The sequence below is a fragment of the Ptychodera flava genome, chromosome 18 (genome assembly GCF_041260155.1).
Source record: "Ptychodera flava strain L36383 chromosome 18, AS_Pfla_20210202, whole genome shotgun sequence".
Lineage (NCBI taxonomy): Eukaryota > Metazoa > Hemichordata > Enteropneusta > Ptychoderidae > Ptychodera > Ptychodera flava.
Genome location: NC_091945.1, coordinates 38,701,116 through 38,718,247, shown reverse-complemented (window position 1 = coordinate 38,718,247; position 17,132 = coordinate 38,701,116). Strand labels below are relative to the sequence as shown.

At 36.0% G+C, this 17,132-nt stretch overlaps 1 protein-coding gene across 5 annotated transcripts in view; it reads right to left on the bottom strand.

Annotated features, from left to right (window-relative positions):
• LOC139117752 (cytoplasmic dynein 1 intermediate chain 2-like) overlaps window positions 1-17,132 on the bottom strand; it is a 36,244-nt gene that overhangs the window by 4,870 nt on the left and 14,242 nt on the right. For all 5 annotated transcript variants that reach the window (XR_011548565.1, XR_011548564.1, XM_070681014.1 and 2 more), the window contains 9 exons: window positions 15,005-15,097; window positions 11,106-11,265; window positions 10,571-10,670; window positions 7,705-7,830; window positions 7,432-7,578; window positions 5,370-5,483; window positions 5,053-5,186; window positions 1,617-1,761; window positions 936-1,076 (listed from right to left, as the gene is read on the bottom strand). Coding sequence is in view for 3 of the 5 variants with exons in the window: in XM_070681014.1 (XP_070537115.1) it covers window positions 936-1,076; window positions 1,617-1,761; window positions 5,053-5,186; window positions 5,370-5,483; window positions 7,432-7,578; window positions 7,705-7,830; window positions 10,571-10,670; window positions 11,106-11,265; window positions 15,005-15,097 (1,160 nt within the window). In the remaining 2 variants the exon portion in view is untranslated. The remainder of the gene's footprint in view (window positions 1-935; window positions 1,077-1,616; window positions 1,762-5,052; window positions 5,187-5,369; window positions 5,484-7,431; window positions 7,579-7,704; window positions 7,831-10,570; window positions 10,671-11,105; window positions 11,266-15,004; window positions 15,098-17,132) is intronic.

Below are 17,132 nucleotides of genomic sequence, written 5' to 3'. Positions count from 1 at the left end.
CTTTCAGATCAATACTTTTTGAGAAACACATTTTTTGACCAAAAATGGCAAAAGTTGCCCAAAATTACAAAATTGCAGATTTCATCATAATTTCAATAAATATCATTAAGGTGATCTGTAGGAACGTGTATACAAAATTGCAAAGCTATCAGATGAGTAGTTTTGGAAATACACATTTTTTGACCAAAAATGGCAAAAATTGCCCCAAAAATACAAAATTACAGATTTCATCAGAAATTCAATATATATTACTTAGTTCATCTATAGAAACCTGTATACCGAATTTCAAAACTATCAGATCAGTACTTTTTGAGAAATACATTTTTTGACCAAAAATGGCAAAAATTGCCTTAAAAATGCAAATTTGCATATTTCTGCATAATTTGAACAAATCTGAAATAGATCATCCCTAGGGACATATGTACCAAATATAGAAGCTATCTGACTGGTAGTTTTGAAGAAGAAAATTTTTAAAGATTTTTTACCAAAAATGAAAAAATTGCCTTAAAAATACAAATATGCAAATTTCACCACGATTTGAACAAATCTGACTGAAGTCACCCTAAGTAAACTGCATATCAAATTTCAAAGCAATCGGACGGGCAGTTTCAGAGAAGAAGATTTTTTTACCAAAAACACCAAAAAATGCCCCAAAAATACAAATATGCAAATTTCACCACGATTTGAACAAACTGAAGTGAGGTTACCCCAAGTGAAGTGCATATAAAATTTCAAAGCAATTGGACTTGCAGTTTCAGAGGGGAAGGCAATTGTTGACGGACGACGACGGAGACGGAAAATCAACCTATTTGATAAGCTCCGCGTCGCTGACAGCGGAGCTAAAAATAAATTGACCATGAACAATGCAAATACTTTCACCATTCATTCATTCATCAAAAACACTGTCATAATGTTGATAGCAACAGACACGTTACCTCAGTATCATTGTTGAGATTCCACAAATCCAGTCTACCCATTCCATCAACACATGCAAACAGAGCTGGATGTATTGGTGACCATTTTACATCATACACATAGTCACTGTGATCTTCAAATGAATACAATGGTTTTTGTTGCTGTTCAGAACAAACAAAATTTAATTTCAACCTATACCTCTTGTTGCTGAACCACACATCAAATCAGCACATTACAATACATTTATGACTGAAAATGGCCAATCTAAATTAGCTGAACTCTCATAGGCTGATAATATAGCAGTGGTAAGATTCTCATAATACCCTTACATCATGAAAACAAGATCCTGAAAGTAAGATACAGTGTCAATCACAGTTCAGTCAATGTAGTGAGATTTTACAGTGTCCAATCAAACTAGTCTAAAGGTTTCATGCTGATGAAAATGCCAGTATGTGAGATCATGTTGATACAAATAAACACTTTATATATAATCTTCAACATCAATCATAAACATAAAAAGACCATACCAAAGAATTAGTTGTTCTGATGTGCAAACCTTGAAATGTATGGTAAATTTGTAAACTGTAAATTTCAATATAAAGAGTTAGGGTATGTAGCAACATGGCAAGAGATTGATTTTTACAAGATAGTTTGGAAAACACTACATCTGTATCATTATAATGATAATACAGAGTATGTACCTTGAGACTCCACAGCTTAACTGTCCAATCAAATGACGAAGTTAGGAACAAATGTGAGAAATCAATTTGACCCTGTGTATGTTGACAGTCAATACCGGTGACTGGACCATTATGTCCTTCATACAGATCACTTATACCAGCTTTACTGAAAGTCAATGCAAGACAAAAACAATCATGTTATCCTTGTCCACTCTTAATCTGTATCAGTTTACTGAGTGTGATTGTTGTAAACTCACAGACTACTGATTGTCACACTATCTCAGTTCCTTTCTGCATCTAAGAAAGAGTCAGAATTTATTCAACTTCCAATGAACTTGACTTTGACACATATGTGTTAAAGGCATACATCATTTCAGTTGGCATTTCATATACCTAGGATACAATATAAATGAGATGTTCATAAAGCATTACTCAAACCATTCATCTTTTCTAAGGGGCCGTGGATAATTAAAATGTGTGCATGGTAAGCACAACGTCTGCGTTTAGTGGGGGGGAGGGGTAGGGGTTTTGGCTGTATTTTGATTACTGTTCGCAAAAATCGCACTACATGTTTTTATATCACATCTCGCTACGTGTTTTTATGTATCGCACAATATCGCTATATCGTTTAGCATGCACCAGGGCCCTGCGGCACCAGTGCTACACCAGCATTCTTTTGACATACATGTGGTTCAGTGCACATGTAAAATAACATAACAATCATTGTGGATACACTGTTTCAATTCATTTCATTCTGTTGGTGGAATCATTGAGAGTTGGTGCTGAACAAAAATTTATTTTAGAGGGGGTATGCTGGGGGTGTTGGTAGTGTAGGCATGATTTCATAGCAACATAATTACCGATTGTAGGTATGCTGATACAGAATGAGGCTTAGTTGGATTTTTGCACTTCCAAACTTTTGTTTGTTTGTTTGGTTTTTTTTTTGGGGGGGGGGAGGGGGTTGAGACCCAATGCAATTAGTTGCATTTACCGTGCACATGGTTTAATTATCCATGGCCCCTAAGTCATTAGAATGGGACATCACCATAAACTGCACCGTGATTGAAGTTATTCCTGGTAATCTAATTTTTCTGAGTCATTATACCAGACATCAAATTAATTCTTCTTTTTGTACACATCTTTCCTTCACAGTGTGTCAGTGTTTTTCAGAGATGTTTGTAGAGGATTCTACACTGACATTGACACAAATCTATTGTACATATTATAGCCCAAACATGGGACTATGTGTCCGAGGGAGGCCAGAAGGTCCAGGACGTGCTGAATTGACACTCAATCACCAGTGACTTAGTCATGTTCAAAATTGAAAAACATCGATAACGGGAAAGAAAATTGTGGAAAAAAATACATGAGGCTAAAAATTAAAAATGCAGCTATTCTCTCATATGTTTTTTATTTCTTTATATGAACTACTTACTTTTTGAATAAACTGCAAAATTGAGTTAGAAACGGTACCGGGAACGGTGATCTGAAACATGGCAGCACCTAATATTTACATCGCTGATTTTGAAACGCATTTTTGAAGGTGAGCCAATCAAAACATCCCTTACATTGAATACTCATTTGAAAGCCCAGATCTCGCTCTTTCTCGCGATATAAGGTTCTTCACCAACATAGGGCAGTGTATATGACCAAATCCGAGACAAAAAATTGAGAGCGATTTTTCCGAGACCTAACCCGACCAACTCTCAGTGAAACGTCCTCTAGTACGCAGTTTATCATTATTTCTTTTGAATTTTTGCTAGAAAAATGAGAAATTTTGAACAGCTCACGTATTTATTGACGGAGATATTGACCACGCTTCACAGTAAGTGAGGCTACCCACAATTCTCCATGATCCGTACACATGGAGATCACTCATTGAACTGGAGCAAATTTCTTCTGTACACAGAACAGCTCGGTCCATATATCAAAATTCTGGGACCATAGTTTTGATAATCATAATTCTCTAATTTCTCACGGTGAATAATGAGAAGATCAATCCCTTTTGCGCAGAGGAGATAGCAATTTTGTGATTTTGTCGACATAGATTTTTGACAGCCATACACAATATTTTCAAGGAAACTAAGGGAATAAGTTGCATCTGTGTTGGCAAAAGAAAGGGTATTGATTTTTTTAAATGTTTGTAACAAAGGAAATTTGCATGTCTGACAGGTGGTATGATGAGACCATCTTAGATGCTGATAACTTTACCATGACAAGTATGCAATTTTTAGCACCTCCAAACATCGACCTCTCATTCAATTTACTCCTGAATTTTAAAGATGATCAATAATTTTGGAACATAGTTTTAACCAATAATCCTTAAATTAAATTCCAAGTTTCAAATTGTTCAGAAACTGATAAAATTGAAGAAGCCTTTACCAAATAATGTCAAAACTCCACATGGCCCCAGTGGTGATGTTTTGAAAGCCTTTATTTGGATAAAATACTTTTTGTAGGTAGTTTTAATGCAGTAGAGCTATTCAAAAGTGTCATCAGCTCAAAAAGACCTTCAATTTGATATATCACTTATGCCATTTGAGCTTAATATTTTCATTTTGTCATTTCTCGTTAAGTGTCGTTCATCCGTTGCCATGGATAAATCCAATATGGCCACCATCGTAATCGCGTAATTTTAGGATACATTTGTGTGTGCCATTGAAATCTATCTCCATGCCAAATTTGGTACAAAAAGATGTTTTATTAACAAAGTTACAGCAAATTTACTGTAAATTTCAGCTAAAATCCTTCATTTTTGTCCCATTGTTCCCATTGTTATTATATGTATTGTCTTTCTACAGAAAGAGTAAAAGTGAATGTTTTAAAAGCTATAAAATTGTAACCGTTCATCCAATTTCGAAAATTAAAAAAATGTTTAGCTTCTCTCATTGAAATCTAAAAAACTACATTAATTAAAATGCAGATTGAACATTTCAAAATTTCAGTTGGCCTCCCTACTATGTGCCCGAGGGTACGTGATCATTTGCCCTACGTAAGGAGGACAAATGGTCTCCTGCCCTGATAATACACTTTATTACACCTCACCTATAGTACTGATCTCATGATTGGCTAAAAGTCTGCCATGTGACATTCCAGAAAAAGTGATATAACATGGTTTGATTTGCTCTTAACCGAATTCAAATTCGAAGCAAGCACATGCATTGTTGTGTACAGGCACCGTGCCAGGAACTCTTGCATGAGATTTATAAAATGTGTCATTCGAAAATTTGCGTGTCATTTCAAACTGTTGTTCAATTCGCACAGTACAAACATTGGATTTTGGGATTATTTCAAATGTTCTGTGTCATAAAATTATAATGACATATGAAGATCGCCTGCTGCTTGGGCATCATCAATATTTCAGTCAGGATCACCATCCCTTGGGCAGGCCACAAACTGTGATATTGCCCTCACTGTTATGTGTCATTTTTATTGCAGACTACAATATGACACTTACCTGCCATGTCTACAAGCTGTGTAAACAAAACCATCTTCGCTACCAACAACAAAATTATTCACATCTCCAGTTGGGAAGGACAGACATGTTACAGCAACAGACTTGGGTTGCTTGTGTTGCAGTTCCATACTATCCTGTGTTATGCAATTATTAAAGTGACATAATGATCATTAAACCACACTTCACCTTACATAATCTCTCTAACTCAATGGATTTTGAGCTGAGCCCAGCATTTTCTCATGCAAGACAACACCTTGTCATTTGACTGCAAATGACTACAGGTACGTGTTGAATGTAAACAAGAAACGGGTACCTACCTGTGGTTGTGACAGCATATCTAGACTCCAAGAACACATCTTACCATCGGTGGATACACTTATTAGATTGTGTGCATTTTGAGTACCAACAACATTGACACAGTACACTGGATGCTGTTTGCAATACAGAATGTACAAAGTACATGTCATTATTTTATTGTGATTGTTCTGCATGTGAATTTGAATCAAACATATAGTTAACCTAATGAATTTTACAATACAAAGCTGAAAAGAACTGAGAAAATAATTTCAAGAGAAGCATTTGCCACTACCGGTACCCTTCAGCAAGTTGATAATCTTTTGTTTCAGTGCTACTGGAAGTAAAATTGTACTTGACAAAATAGGGCACATGTTATCAATACAGTATCCAGTGTAGAGCAACAGTATTCATACACTACATAAGGTTTGATATCCTGCACTGATTATGTGATAATGTCTCTTTAAAGTTGTACTGTCAGCTTTTGTGGTGCACTGTTTCAAAGAAATAAATGACAACCAGATATGAACTGAAAATGCTCACGTGTTTCATTATATATTGCAGTTATGTGTAAATTTGAACCTTTGCCACATGTTTGCAACTTCATTGAAAGTATTATGATCAACATAATGAACAATAATCACCGCCGATTAATTCTAAAAGGTCATGAAGTATACAAATATGTAATTAGCTGAAATAAAAATATTAAAGTTCTTTGACTGCTGTCATTGTATCACCATTTTATATAGCAAGTGTAATTACCGTTGGCCAAGTCCTTCAAGCCATATATGCCGAGCTGTGAAAGCTCATTAGATATGCAAATTATAAATTATCTGACATGAAAATGTGAAATGACTTTCGATATTGTTTTAACCAGGTATAATCATCAATGTACATAGCATAGCATGTTTTGCCAACTTTGATCAAGTAGATCCCAGTATATATCCCTAATAAGCAAAGTTCATTAAATATGTTAATTAGGAATTGACTTAAGTAAAAATGCTTAATGATTGTCAATAATGTTGTATCATGGTATCTGCAATATATGTAGCAAGTTTTGTCAACTTTGGTCGAGTCAATAAAGATATATACCGTATCTCTAATTAGGAAAGTTCATTAAATATGCAAATTAGGAATTGGCTGAAGAGAAAATGCTTAATGACTTTCAATAATATTGTATTATAGTCTCTTTAGTATACATAGCAAGTTTCATCAATTTTGATCAAGTCAATTCAGATAAATATCCCTAATTATGAAAATTCATTTAAAATGCAAATTAGAAATTGGTTGAAGTAAAAATGTATTTTGACTTTCAATAATGTTATATCAAAGTATCTTTGATGTATATAGCAAATTTCAACAACAGCAATCAAGTTAATTCAGATATATATCCCCAATTGGGAAAATTCATTAAATATGCAAATTGGGAATTGGCTGGAATTGGCTGAAGTAAAAATGCTTAAAGACTTTCAAAAATGTTGTATCATAGTAGCTCCAAATACATGTAGCAAGTTTCATCAACGTCGGTCCAGTCAATTCAAATATATATCTCTAATTAGCAAAGTTCATGTTCAAATTAGGAACTGGCTTAAGTTAAAACGCTTAATGACTTTCAATAATGTTAAATAATAGTATCTTTAATGTACATACCAAGTTTGGTCAATTTTGATCGAGTCAAATCAGACATATATCCCTAATTAGGAAAGTTCATTAAAAATGCAAATTAGCAACTATCTTTCATGTAACCCCTTAATGGTTCCCACTGCTGATATATCTTGGTGTGATCAACATTTGTAGCAAATCTCATCAAATTGTGTGTAGTCGTTTTTAATGTATATCCGTTTTTTCTAAAATCATTAATTATGCAAATGAGCAAAAAGTATACCAGACACACCAACCAAAAACTAATCAGTTCTTGCCATTTGCTAACTGAATATATGTACCAGATTTGATTCTGATCTGATCAGCCGTTTTTGAGATATAGGACCAACAGACAGACAGACAGACAGACAGACAGACAGACAGACATCGCTGCAACATATGCTCACGTGTGTAAACACGTGAGCAAATAATTACTGAACTTACCGTATGGGCGGCTGCTGACAATGGAGTTCTCTGTACTGGAGTGCGTTTGTTGCTTCGATTATCCCAAAGGACAATTTGTCCAGAGTATGTACCACCAACGACAAGATTTGGATGAAAGCGGGCAAAAACAGATGACATCACAGCAGACTATAAACAAAGCATAAACTGGTTTTTTATTGCTGCTGTATTCACAATGAATACAAGTGAATCGAGTAGTGATTAGGAATAGATTATAGTCAAGGTAAATTGGTATAGGAATTATCTGTGCATTACCTGGCAGTGGAAGATATATTCAGGAGTTGTTTTCTTGTACTTCATATTCCATACCAAAGCTACTCCATCAGGTTCATGTGGTGCATCTTCATTACTATTGTATGAAGCTACCAACAGCTCTGGATACTATGGAATGAAACAAATTTTCGACGGAAAGTTACTCAGTATGAAGTTGACATCAAGAATTGGTTTTTCCAAGAACCACTTCTTCAATGAGCTAAACAGTGCTTTGAGGATCACTGTTGTCCATTTGTCAATCAGAATAGCATCCTAGACACTAACCACACTGGCTGCTATTGACAGAAATTCTGGCAAATTTTGCGATTTTTACACCGGTGTCTATTGGTACAGCTTGTAGTCAAATCACCTGCCATACTATAATAAAGTATAAATGTTTGTTATTTCTTTGTCATTTCCAAGAAGTCTCATTAAAAAGTTTGGCCAAATATTTATTTCTCCAAACTACCTCAAAAGAGGGATAAAACTGCAGCAAGTGTAAATGAATAGAGTAAAATATACCGCAATTATACGGTGTCGTTCAAATTTGATCAGAATTGGTATATACCAGTATGGTTACCAAAGATCAACAATAAATATTGTTTCTATCTGTTGAGTGCAGGAAAATTCCACGTTAATGTCATGACAATGATTTCTGCACAGTACAACCAGAAAAACAACAAGAAATATTTAAACCAGAAAAAAAGAATGACAAAAGTAAATAAGGTCTGAAACTTTAGGTACTGGAGGTCAACTTTAGCAACATGCATAGCAGAAACAGTTAGTCCCTCTTAGTTGGACCATAGGCAGTCTTCCCCCCTCTACTGTCTATGGTTTGAGCTGGTCTGTTAATATGTAACAGTTCATAAACAATGACAGGAAATGACTCAAGCCTGTTTCAGACACTGGCCATCACTCCTGCACATTTGCAGGATTTCCCTTTTTCTTACCTCATTTGCACATTTTTGACACTGATGTGTTCATTTGAACAAATTCACATCTCAACCCCTGCATCTACCTGTACACCAAATACTGAGATGGTAGCTTTGGGGGTATGGGAGCCTTTGTGTGTGATGGACATACATCCGCACATACATACCCACAAATATACAGACATACAGACGCCACCGACTCATCATATAAGCTCTTTTTGGTATTTATATACAAAACTAAATATGAGCTAAAAATATATTACGGGTCTTATCACATGAACTGGCCCGAATTGCCACCTGTGTGACGTATAACAGGACAGATAAGAAATCTGAAGTACCCCTGTTGTACGTCATCAACTGGAACTTTATTCGTGCATGGTACCATTCATACATGCAGGTGTCACGACACACACAGATTTGTTGTGATTGACACCGTGCTAGCTCGGCCAGGTGACCCAATAAATCCAGGCATGGAAACATAGAAGGCATATTTGTCCAACGAAAGCTATAGCTTTTCCCAAGAATCGAATGGAGATACCGTCGATCATTTTATATTAATGGCTCAGTAATGTCGTGGCACACAGTCGAGTCGTGGATGTCGTACCTGGTGATCCCAGTTGCCGCTAGAACCGAAACCTACACCTCAATGTAAGTTCAACTGAATAAATGAGTACAGTAGAATCTTCGGGAAAGCAACATAGGAGGCACAAGCATAAAGTCATTTGACTAACAACGATAAATTTCCTTCATCGCACAGAAAATTTCATAAATTCTCGCTCGGAATCAAATTTGCAGCGTGGCATAAGGCTGTATCGAAGACATAAGCTGTCGAGCTGTGTACAGCGCTGTGGAATCCGATGTACTTCGAAAGTTGACTCACACAACACTCAAAACAGTTTCTGTCAAGTAACAAAATTAGGATGTATCCACGGGCGAGATATGTGTCACTGCTAACATCAAAGTCTGTAAGATGAAAACATTGACAACCGAGATCGGGATTGACGAGTCGACACCTGCAGAGACCTGCGACGGCAGCGTTGTCAGCACAAACATGCAATGAGGTACACATCCTGTGTGTCATCGAATGGAATCTTTCGCGCTCGCCAAGGTCATAAACCTGAGAATGAGAATTACTGTCTCGATCGTGTCGTTGCATTTACTTCATAAATCTATTTGTAAATATTCAAAATAACTGAATACTATGGCTATCCATCGCTGGCACGCTGAAAGCTATGTCCACCGATGGCCAACTTGCCTTGGCATCGGTACAGCGTGAGAAATTGATTGACACGTTCACGTGACCGAATCCGTACGTCTGGTTGGTGGAGATACCTTTCGATGTATCAAATTTCAGCTTGATGGGATTTATGAATGAAAGTATCTCCTGGGTGACAGGCCGCTTTACTCTTTAAATGAAAGTAATCTGCGTAAGTAAAACACAAAATCACTACGAAATTCATGCGATTTGTTACGATAATTTTGATCCATCTACATCTAAAGAAAAATAAGAAGACTGTTCATGTGATAAATATATAATCCCATGGTAATTTTCTCTGTTTGACATCATCGTATACTCATGTTTTTCGCGAAGCCACACAACTTCTCGCCTTCGGCTCGAAGTTTTACAGCTCTGCGAAAAACACTCGTATGTGATGACGTCAAGAAGAGAAAAATATCATGGGATTATATATAAAAATCAATACAGAGACAACGTCTAAGACTCTTTATGTAACTTTTACATATCACATTTTATCTCTTGGGGAATACTGTACAGATACTGCTTAATCATTGCAGAAGCAACAAATTTGACAATACAAAAAGCCCAATTTGTTCTTCATTTTACAAAAGCTACACAGACACCAAAGGCAATTTAACATTTGACATTATCTATACACATTAATATGATCAACAATAAGAAAGAGTTGTGTTTTATGTACCTGAGGAGACCAGTCCATACTTGTAACAACACGATGCTTGGACCAACGTTCATCGTAAAACTGACGATTCAGAGCAAGTTTAGTGCCAGCTTCCATTTCACTGAAAACAAAAAAAGATGCATCCACGCACCAAATACCAAGCTGAAAAGTGCAGCAGTTCGCAAGTTTTTGATGTTGACGGACATACTATACATACGTACATACATATACACACACATACATACAGACGCCACCTACTTCAGCTTACACGATAACCTCACATTGGTATACCAAATGTGACCTAAAATTTTAGCAAAGAAATGGGGACATTTTATAATTTCCATTTTTTGACAATGGTCTGATTATGACAAATTTGTTCAAATTGAAATGTCATATAGCAGAACATTGCCTTTATAACGTTTGCGTAACACAGTAGTACTGCATTTTTTAACCAAATATATAATATAACTTCCATAGCTGATTAGGAAACTTGTTGCTTATATATCAAGCTGCAGCGTCATCATTTTCAAAATATGCACACAATACAAGACATTACCCCTCTTTATCCTGATCATCACCACCAGCATAATCAGTAAAAATATCAATATCTTCACACAGTGCTCTTTCAATGACTCGACTGCTGCGGTCAAAAAATTTCAAAAAATCTTCTGATCCAACAATGTGTTGTTTTTCTTCTTCTGTCAGTTCTCTTATCACTGCAATCAATATAACAAGGATGACTGAATCCACTGATACATGCTTTCATGCATGTATATATTTGTGTCTGTGCGTCTTCTTACACTGCAACTGATTCTTACTGCTCTTGATAATACATTTGACTGTCGGCAGGCTGTTGTGCCTTTTCTTCACTATTATTGATGTAGTCTCTCGCACATACAGGAGTGGGGAATGCTGCAAGCATAAACTGCAAGCTGCTAGACATAACAGACTGTCCTGGGTTGCACTGTTTGCGTTGCTATCAATTATTCATGAGATATGGCATCAAGAACAGGGTGGAGGCAGAAGGAGGAAACTTGCACAGCGTTCATAAGTGCCAGCATAGGCAGTACAGCAGGTGTCGTTTCTACCATCTATGGTGCAATGTTATATATGTTGACTTGTCTTAAAGCTGCACTTTTCAATCCCAGGTTCTCACATTAGTGGAGTTCTCCTCCCAGTCAACACATGGCCAGTACGATGTTTGATTTCTATTACATTAATTACACAAACTGATTTAAATCTTTTGTCAGCTTTTGCTAATCCTGCAAATAGAGCTTATACAACCGTTTGATTGACGGTCAGTTCAAATTGCCAACAGTCATTTATTCCCCAGCACCACACTCAATTTCCTTAAAAAAACGTCTTTTCGTCATGTTAGAATTTGAATACAACCACAGGGTTCAATCGGCAGCAGCTTCGTGCTGACCGCTTGGCAGTCTGTCAGCGTTTTTGCGGTCCGAAAAACTAAAAAGTGGCATTTTCTGGAGCGTGTGCCCTCATGTTGCCTGTTTGGTGTCCACTTACACAATGAACGCCGCCATAGGTTGGCACCCTTTTAAAGGGAGGCTCCGCCTTTAACTTGGAGAACAGCGGCTGTAAGACACACACTGTATCCACTAATTTATGCATGTAATTAAGTAAAAACTTAAATATTTCCTTCCTGATTTTGTTTGATCATTCTCTCAGCTTCTTTCAGACAAATACAAGTCAAGATAGCAAGGTCCACTCACGCTTATCAAAACAACGTCTGTTAATTGTTCTGGCCCTCGCTTTATAGGACTGCTGCAGATGTGTTCTGTCTCGCTCAGTGTATCAAAAGCATTTACATTGAGACCAGCTAACTTAAAAATAGCATCAATGACACGTTCCTAACATTTGGTTACATTGGCAAGCCAGAGTGAATGTATACACAATATTTAACAGCTTTTATGGACCTTAGCTTGTGATATTCATAGTCAAGTGAATTTGAACAAATTTTGATGCACTGTCCATTGAAGTACAAAATGGTTGACAACTGTTGCAACCATTGATCATTCACACTCACATAATACCATGCAACCTGATACATCAGAATTAGTGATACAATCTACCATACTAAGTAAAGACATCCTCATATTGTATTGCATAGACAAAAATTTTTGAGCCAAAATTTGGGAAAATTGTCCCAAAATTACAAAAATTACAAATATGAAAAATTACATGCAATTTGTACAAACTTAACTGATGTCATCCAGAGGAATATGGATACCAACTTTCAAAGCAATTGGATGAACTGTTTCAGAGATTTTTCACTCAAAACTGAAAAAAACTACCCCAAAAATACAAACATTCAAATTTCACCCCAATTTGTAGACACCTAAATTAGAACACTTTACAGAAACATGCATACCAAGTTTCAACTAAATAGGACCAAGGGTTACAAAATTTTAGCAATTTGCAGATTTTTTCCTTTTTTCCCCTCATTTGCATATTTTTGACCCGTACATGTTAATTTGAACAAATTCACATCTCCACCCCTGGGTGCACCTGTACAGCAAATACTAAGATGGTAGGTGCTGCGGTTTGGGAGTTTTTGATCTGGACAGACTAACATACATACATACATACATACATACATACATACATACAGACATGCAAATGAGATGCAAACGAGACTGAGTCACCTTATTAGATAACCTGTCTTTGGTATATATACATATACCATAATAGAGGTAAAAATACAGTAAGTTTTCAATCGGGTTTGAACTCACAGATGATGACATAATTCTGAGTAAATACATATGTTTAGATTTTCTCTGAATCACTAAAAATAAATTACTCAAACCACAAAACATTTGGCTTTGTTTTAAATCAGGAATCATAATTAATTAATTCAGTTCTGTAGTGCTGTATAGGGCTTATTTGGCAATCTCTAACACACCCTGGCCGCCCTAAAATATAATGGTAGAGTCTGTGGGGTAGCTCTGGCATGGTACTTGATAAGGTCCTGTGTGATTTTGCCGAGTTGGAAACGCTGTTTGGCAGAGCCACTTGGATATGCCACTCCCTATAGGCGCACAAAGAAAGACATCTTTTGTGGCAGCATAACTGTCAGTAACTTGTCTTTGAAAATCTTTTCAGTGCGAATATCCTTAAAGGTTTCACTATAGTATGTTGTGTTTCTGTATCATTTTCAGCTGGCCCCACACCATGCCATGACTGGCTGATATAAGGACCTGCTTCACCTGTCAATCATTTCCTCTATGGTAGGTTACAACAGGGTTTTCCGTTGTTGTTCATGAGGGCGCAGCGGGAGAGGACAGTTCCTCATGCCTTACGGCACTCGTAGTCCACACCTTCGGTGCTACGCTTGCGATTCCCCCCACTGTTGTATGTGCGAGAGACTACATCAATAAGAGTCAGAAAAGGCACAAGGGACTGTTAGCAGTAATAGAACATTAGTACATGCTCCTATACCTTGTCAGATGATATAATTCACCAACAAAAACATTTTGATGTATGAAGGAAGGAAAACTTATAAATACTGATTCTGGCTAACTTGTGTTACTTTAAGATGTAAAATTTAACAATGTTTCATCTCTTTGCCCTAGCAAATGAAACCATCTGACCTGAAGTCTGAAAGTCAAGTTTATTTAAGACTCCCCACCACATGTACATTCTTTATCAGAAAGATTATTATAAATTGCTTATTAATACTTCAATGATAAATTCCATACACCATTGAATTCAAAATAATTGCTTTTAATGATGCTGTAGTAAAACTGACCCTCACATGTATGACAAGTAGGTCCAGTTGAATTACACATTTTAGTACCATTACAACTATAAGTACGAAAGACAAGCTAAAATAATGCTATATCTATTATTAGAAATTATTTGACAATAATTTTAAGTACACTCTGACAGTGACAATGTTTTGCTGTCACTACTATTTAGTTTGGACACTGGTAGTTCTGTTCAGTGTAATGAAATTAATCCTTTTTCTCCCAAGTAGTATTTACTTTTTATGGTTTGTCTATGAAACCTGGTAGAAAGAGGATTAAAGCAATGATGACAGGCAAGATCATGATTTCTTGCCTGCCCTTGGACTGGTTCTGGTTCGTTCCTATGACAGCAATAGAGATGACACATCACCTAAGCTAAGGCATTCTGAGAACTATCCCTCGGGCAGGCAACAAATCTTCATCTTTCCATTGCTATCACATGTGATCATTTCAATCTAGTTTGAATATATTTTGTCATTGGTAACTTAATCTGAATCTGTTTTGTCATCCATACCCTAGTATGAATATGAATTTACTTTGTTATGTGTCTCTATCTATTTGTCATCTGTCTCTAAATCTGAATCTATTTGGTCATCTGTGTCTCAACCGTAATTTTTTTTGTCATCAGTAACTTAATCTGAATCTATTTTGTCAATCCTATTTCAATCTGACTCTATTTTATCATCCATACCTTCTTTTACTTCTTCTTCTGTGACCTCTTCTTTCAAAGGTTCGGGTGTGGCTGTTACCATAGTTACCTGTTCAACGTCATCATCTTCCTCATCTAAAAATACAGATGAAACATCTATACATCAACTTTACGATTTCAACATTTGAATTGAGATAAACATTACGAATCAAATAAATTTGTAATGTTGATGGCTGGAGGCAAGCTATGCAAAGAGAATAGCAGCTAGCAAGCTATGGAAATCTCTGAGTACGTAAATGAAGTTAGATTATCCACAATTATTATAATATTTGAGGATTGACAACTTTTACAGAGTACAGACATTACAGTACCGGTACATCATATCCAATCCTCGATTATATTAGTTTGTTACAAATAGTCACATTTCATACTGTGATTTTGGCCATCCTTAAATGTACTCTTCTGACAACCTTTGCGAAACTTTGTGCACATTTAGCATTGAATTGGTGCAAGAAATTTGAGACTATAGCTTGATTACAGTGACTATTGAGCACCTTGGGTGAACCTTAAACAGACATCACAAAATAATTGGTATGTGATGATTTACCATTGATTTAAGACGGGTCTCAGAAAATCATGCAAGCAAAAGAATTGAGGATGAAAATGTGCAAATATAAGAGCTGTGTAAAGAAATATTTGAATTAATATTGTAGATGTGTTTTCAATGTATCAAAGACACTTTCACCACAGAATTTACGTAAAGCAGGGAAACAATAGATATACAGCACTAACATGTTGTCTCTCCTACTTATAAAAGTTTTATATGCTTTGTACAACAATCATGTATACTAAATCAGCATATTTACTGGTAAAATTCTATTCAGTTGACAAACACTGTAGTTGATCACTACACTTTACATATAACTGCTTGGTAGTACTAGGCATTAAAAGTAAACAGAAAAGTTTTGGTTCCTTCATGTAGATATGTCTGAAACACAGCCCAGTGAATGGCACTGCTATTATTTGATTACTTTATACAGGGTAAGGCTTGCAGAGTTGAAGCCAACAAAATGATTTTGTGAAGCAGAAATAAGAACACATTAAGATGTATATAGCATTATATTCCTCTCCGTCAAATCTTATCAACTGTGCTTGATACTGGACATCGGTATTTTTCTGAGTAATTCAATTTGATATACTACCAAAGTTAGACCTGAAAATAATCCTAGACAAACCTCTTCTATATTGTCGGTAATGAAGCAATTCAAGGAATTGGGGATTTTGCCAATGAAGCAATTTAAGTAATTGGGGGGTTTTGCCCGATGAAGCAATTCAAGGAATTGGGGATTTTGCCCAAAGAAGCAGAGCAGCTCACATTTCTACATCGAAGTGGCATGTTACAAGGTGCTCATGAGTACCATGTATTTGGCAAGAGTAGAAATGAACTGTGTTGTAGAGTAAAACACATGCATGATATTGACATAGGATATCATGATAAACAACATAACAGACAAAGTCAACCAGCATATTTTCTTATATTTAGAATAATGCAAGAAACTTCTTCCTCTGTGAACGTGTGTTAACTGCCATAATGACTTACTGTATATTGATTACAGCAGACTGTTCGACACTTCATGTACGTACACGTACAAATTTGTGTCCAGCACACCATTTAAAGTAACTCAATGATAACATAAACAATCATTTTCCTTTTAATGTATGACAATATTTCAATTGAAGCAGTTATTTTACAATCTTCCATCCATGAAAGTATGCTAGGCTGATCTACTACACCTTAAAAGGATCCTTAGCAATAATGCAGTAATGCAGATTTGCACACTGAAGCTTGAGATTCAAATGCATTACCTGGTAGCAAAAAACCCCAAAAGAGTCTTACTTCATCCTCACATCAGTCATTTTTTATTATCAATTTTTGTGTGATTAGTACAAGAAGACAGCAATATTAGTGACAGGAAGGTATGCAAGTTAGCTATATGTGTAACTTTGGAATCTAGGACCTTCCCTGACACTTATCGGATGACATGCCATGTGTTCTGCTTACATGACAAAATTAAAGTGTGTGCTTAACTTGCGTATTACTTGAATGATATCAAGCTTTTGACTGACTATAATACAAATTTTCTAAACATCTCTTAAATTCCAAAATCAA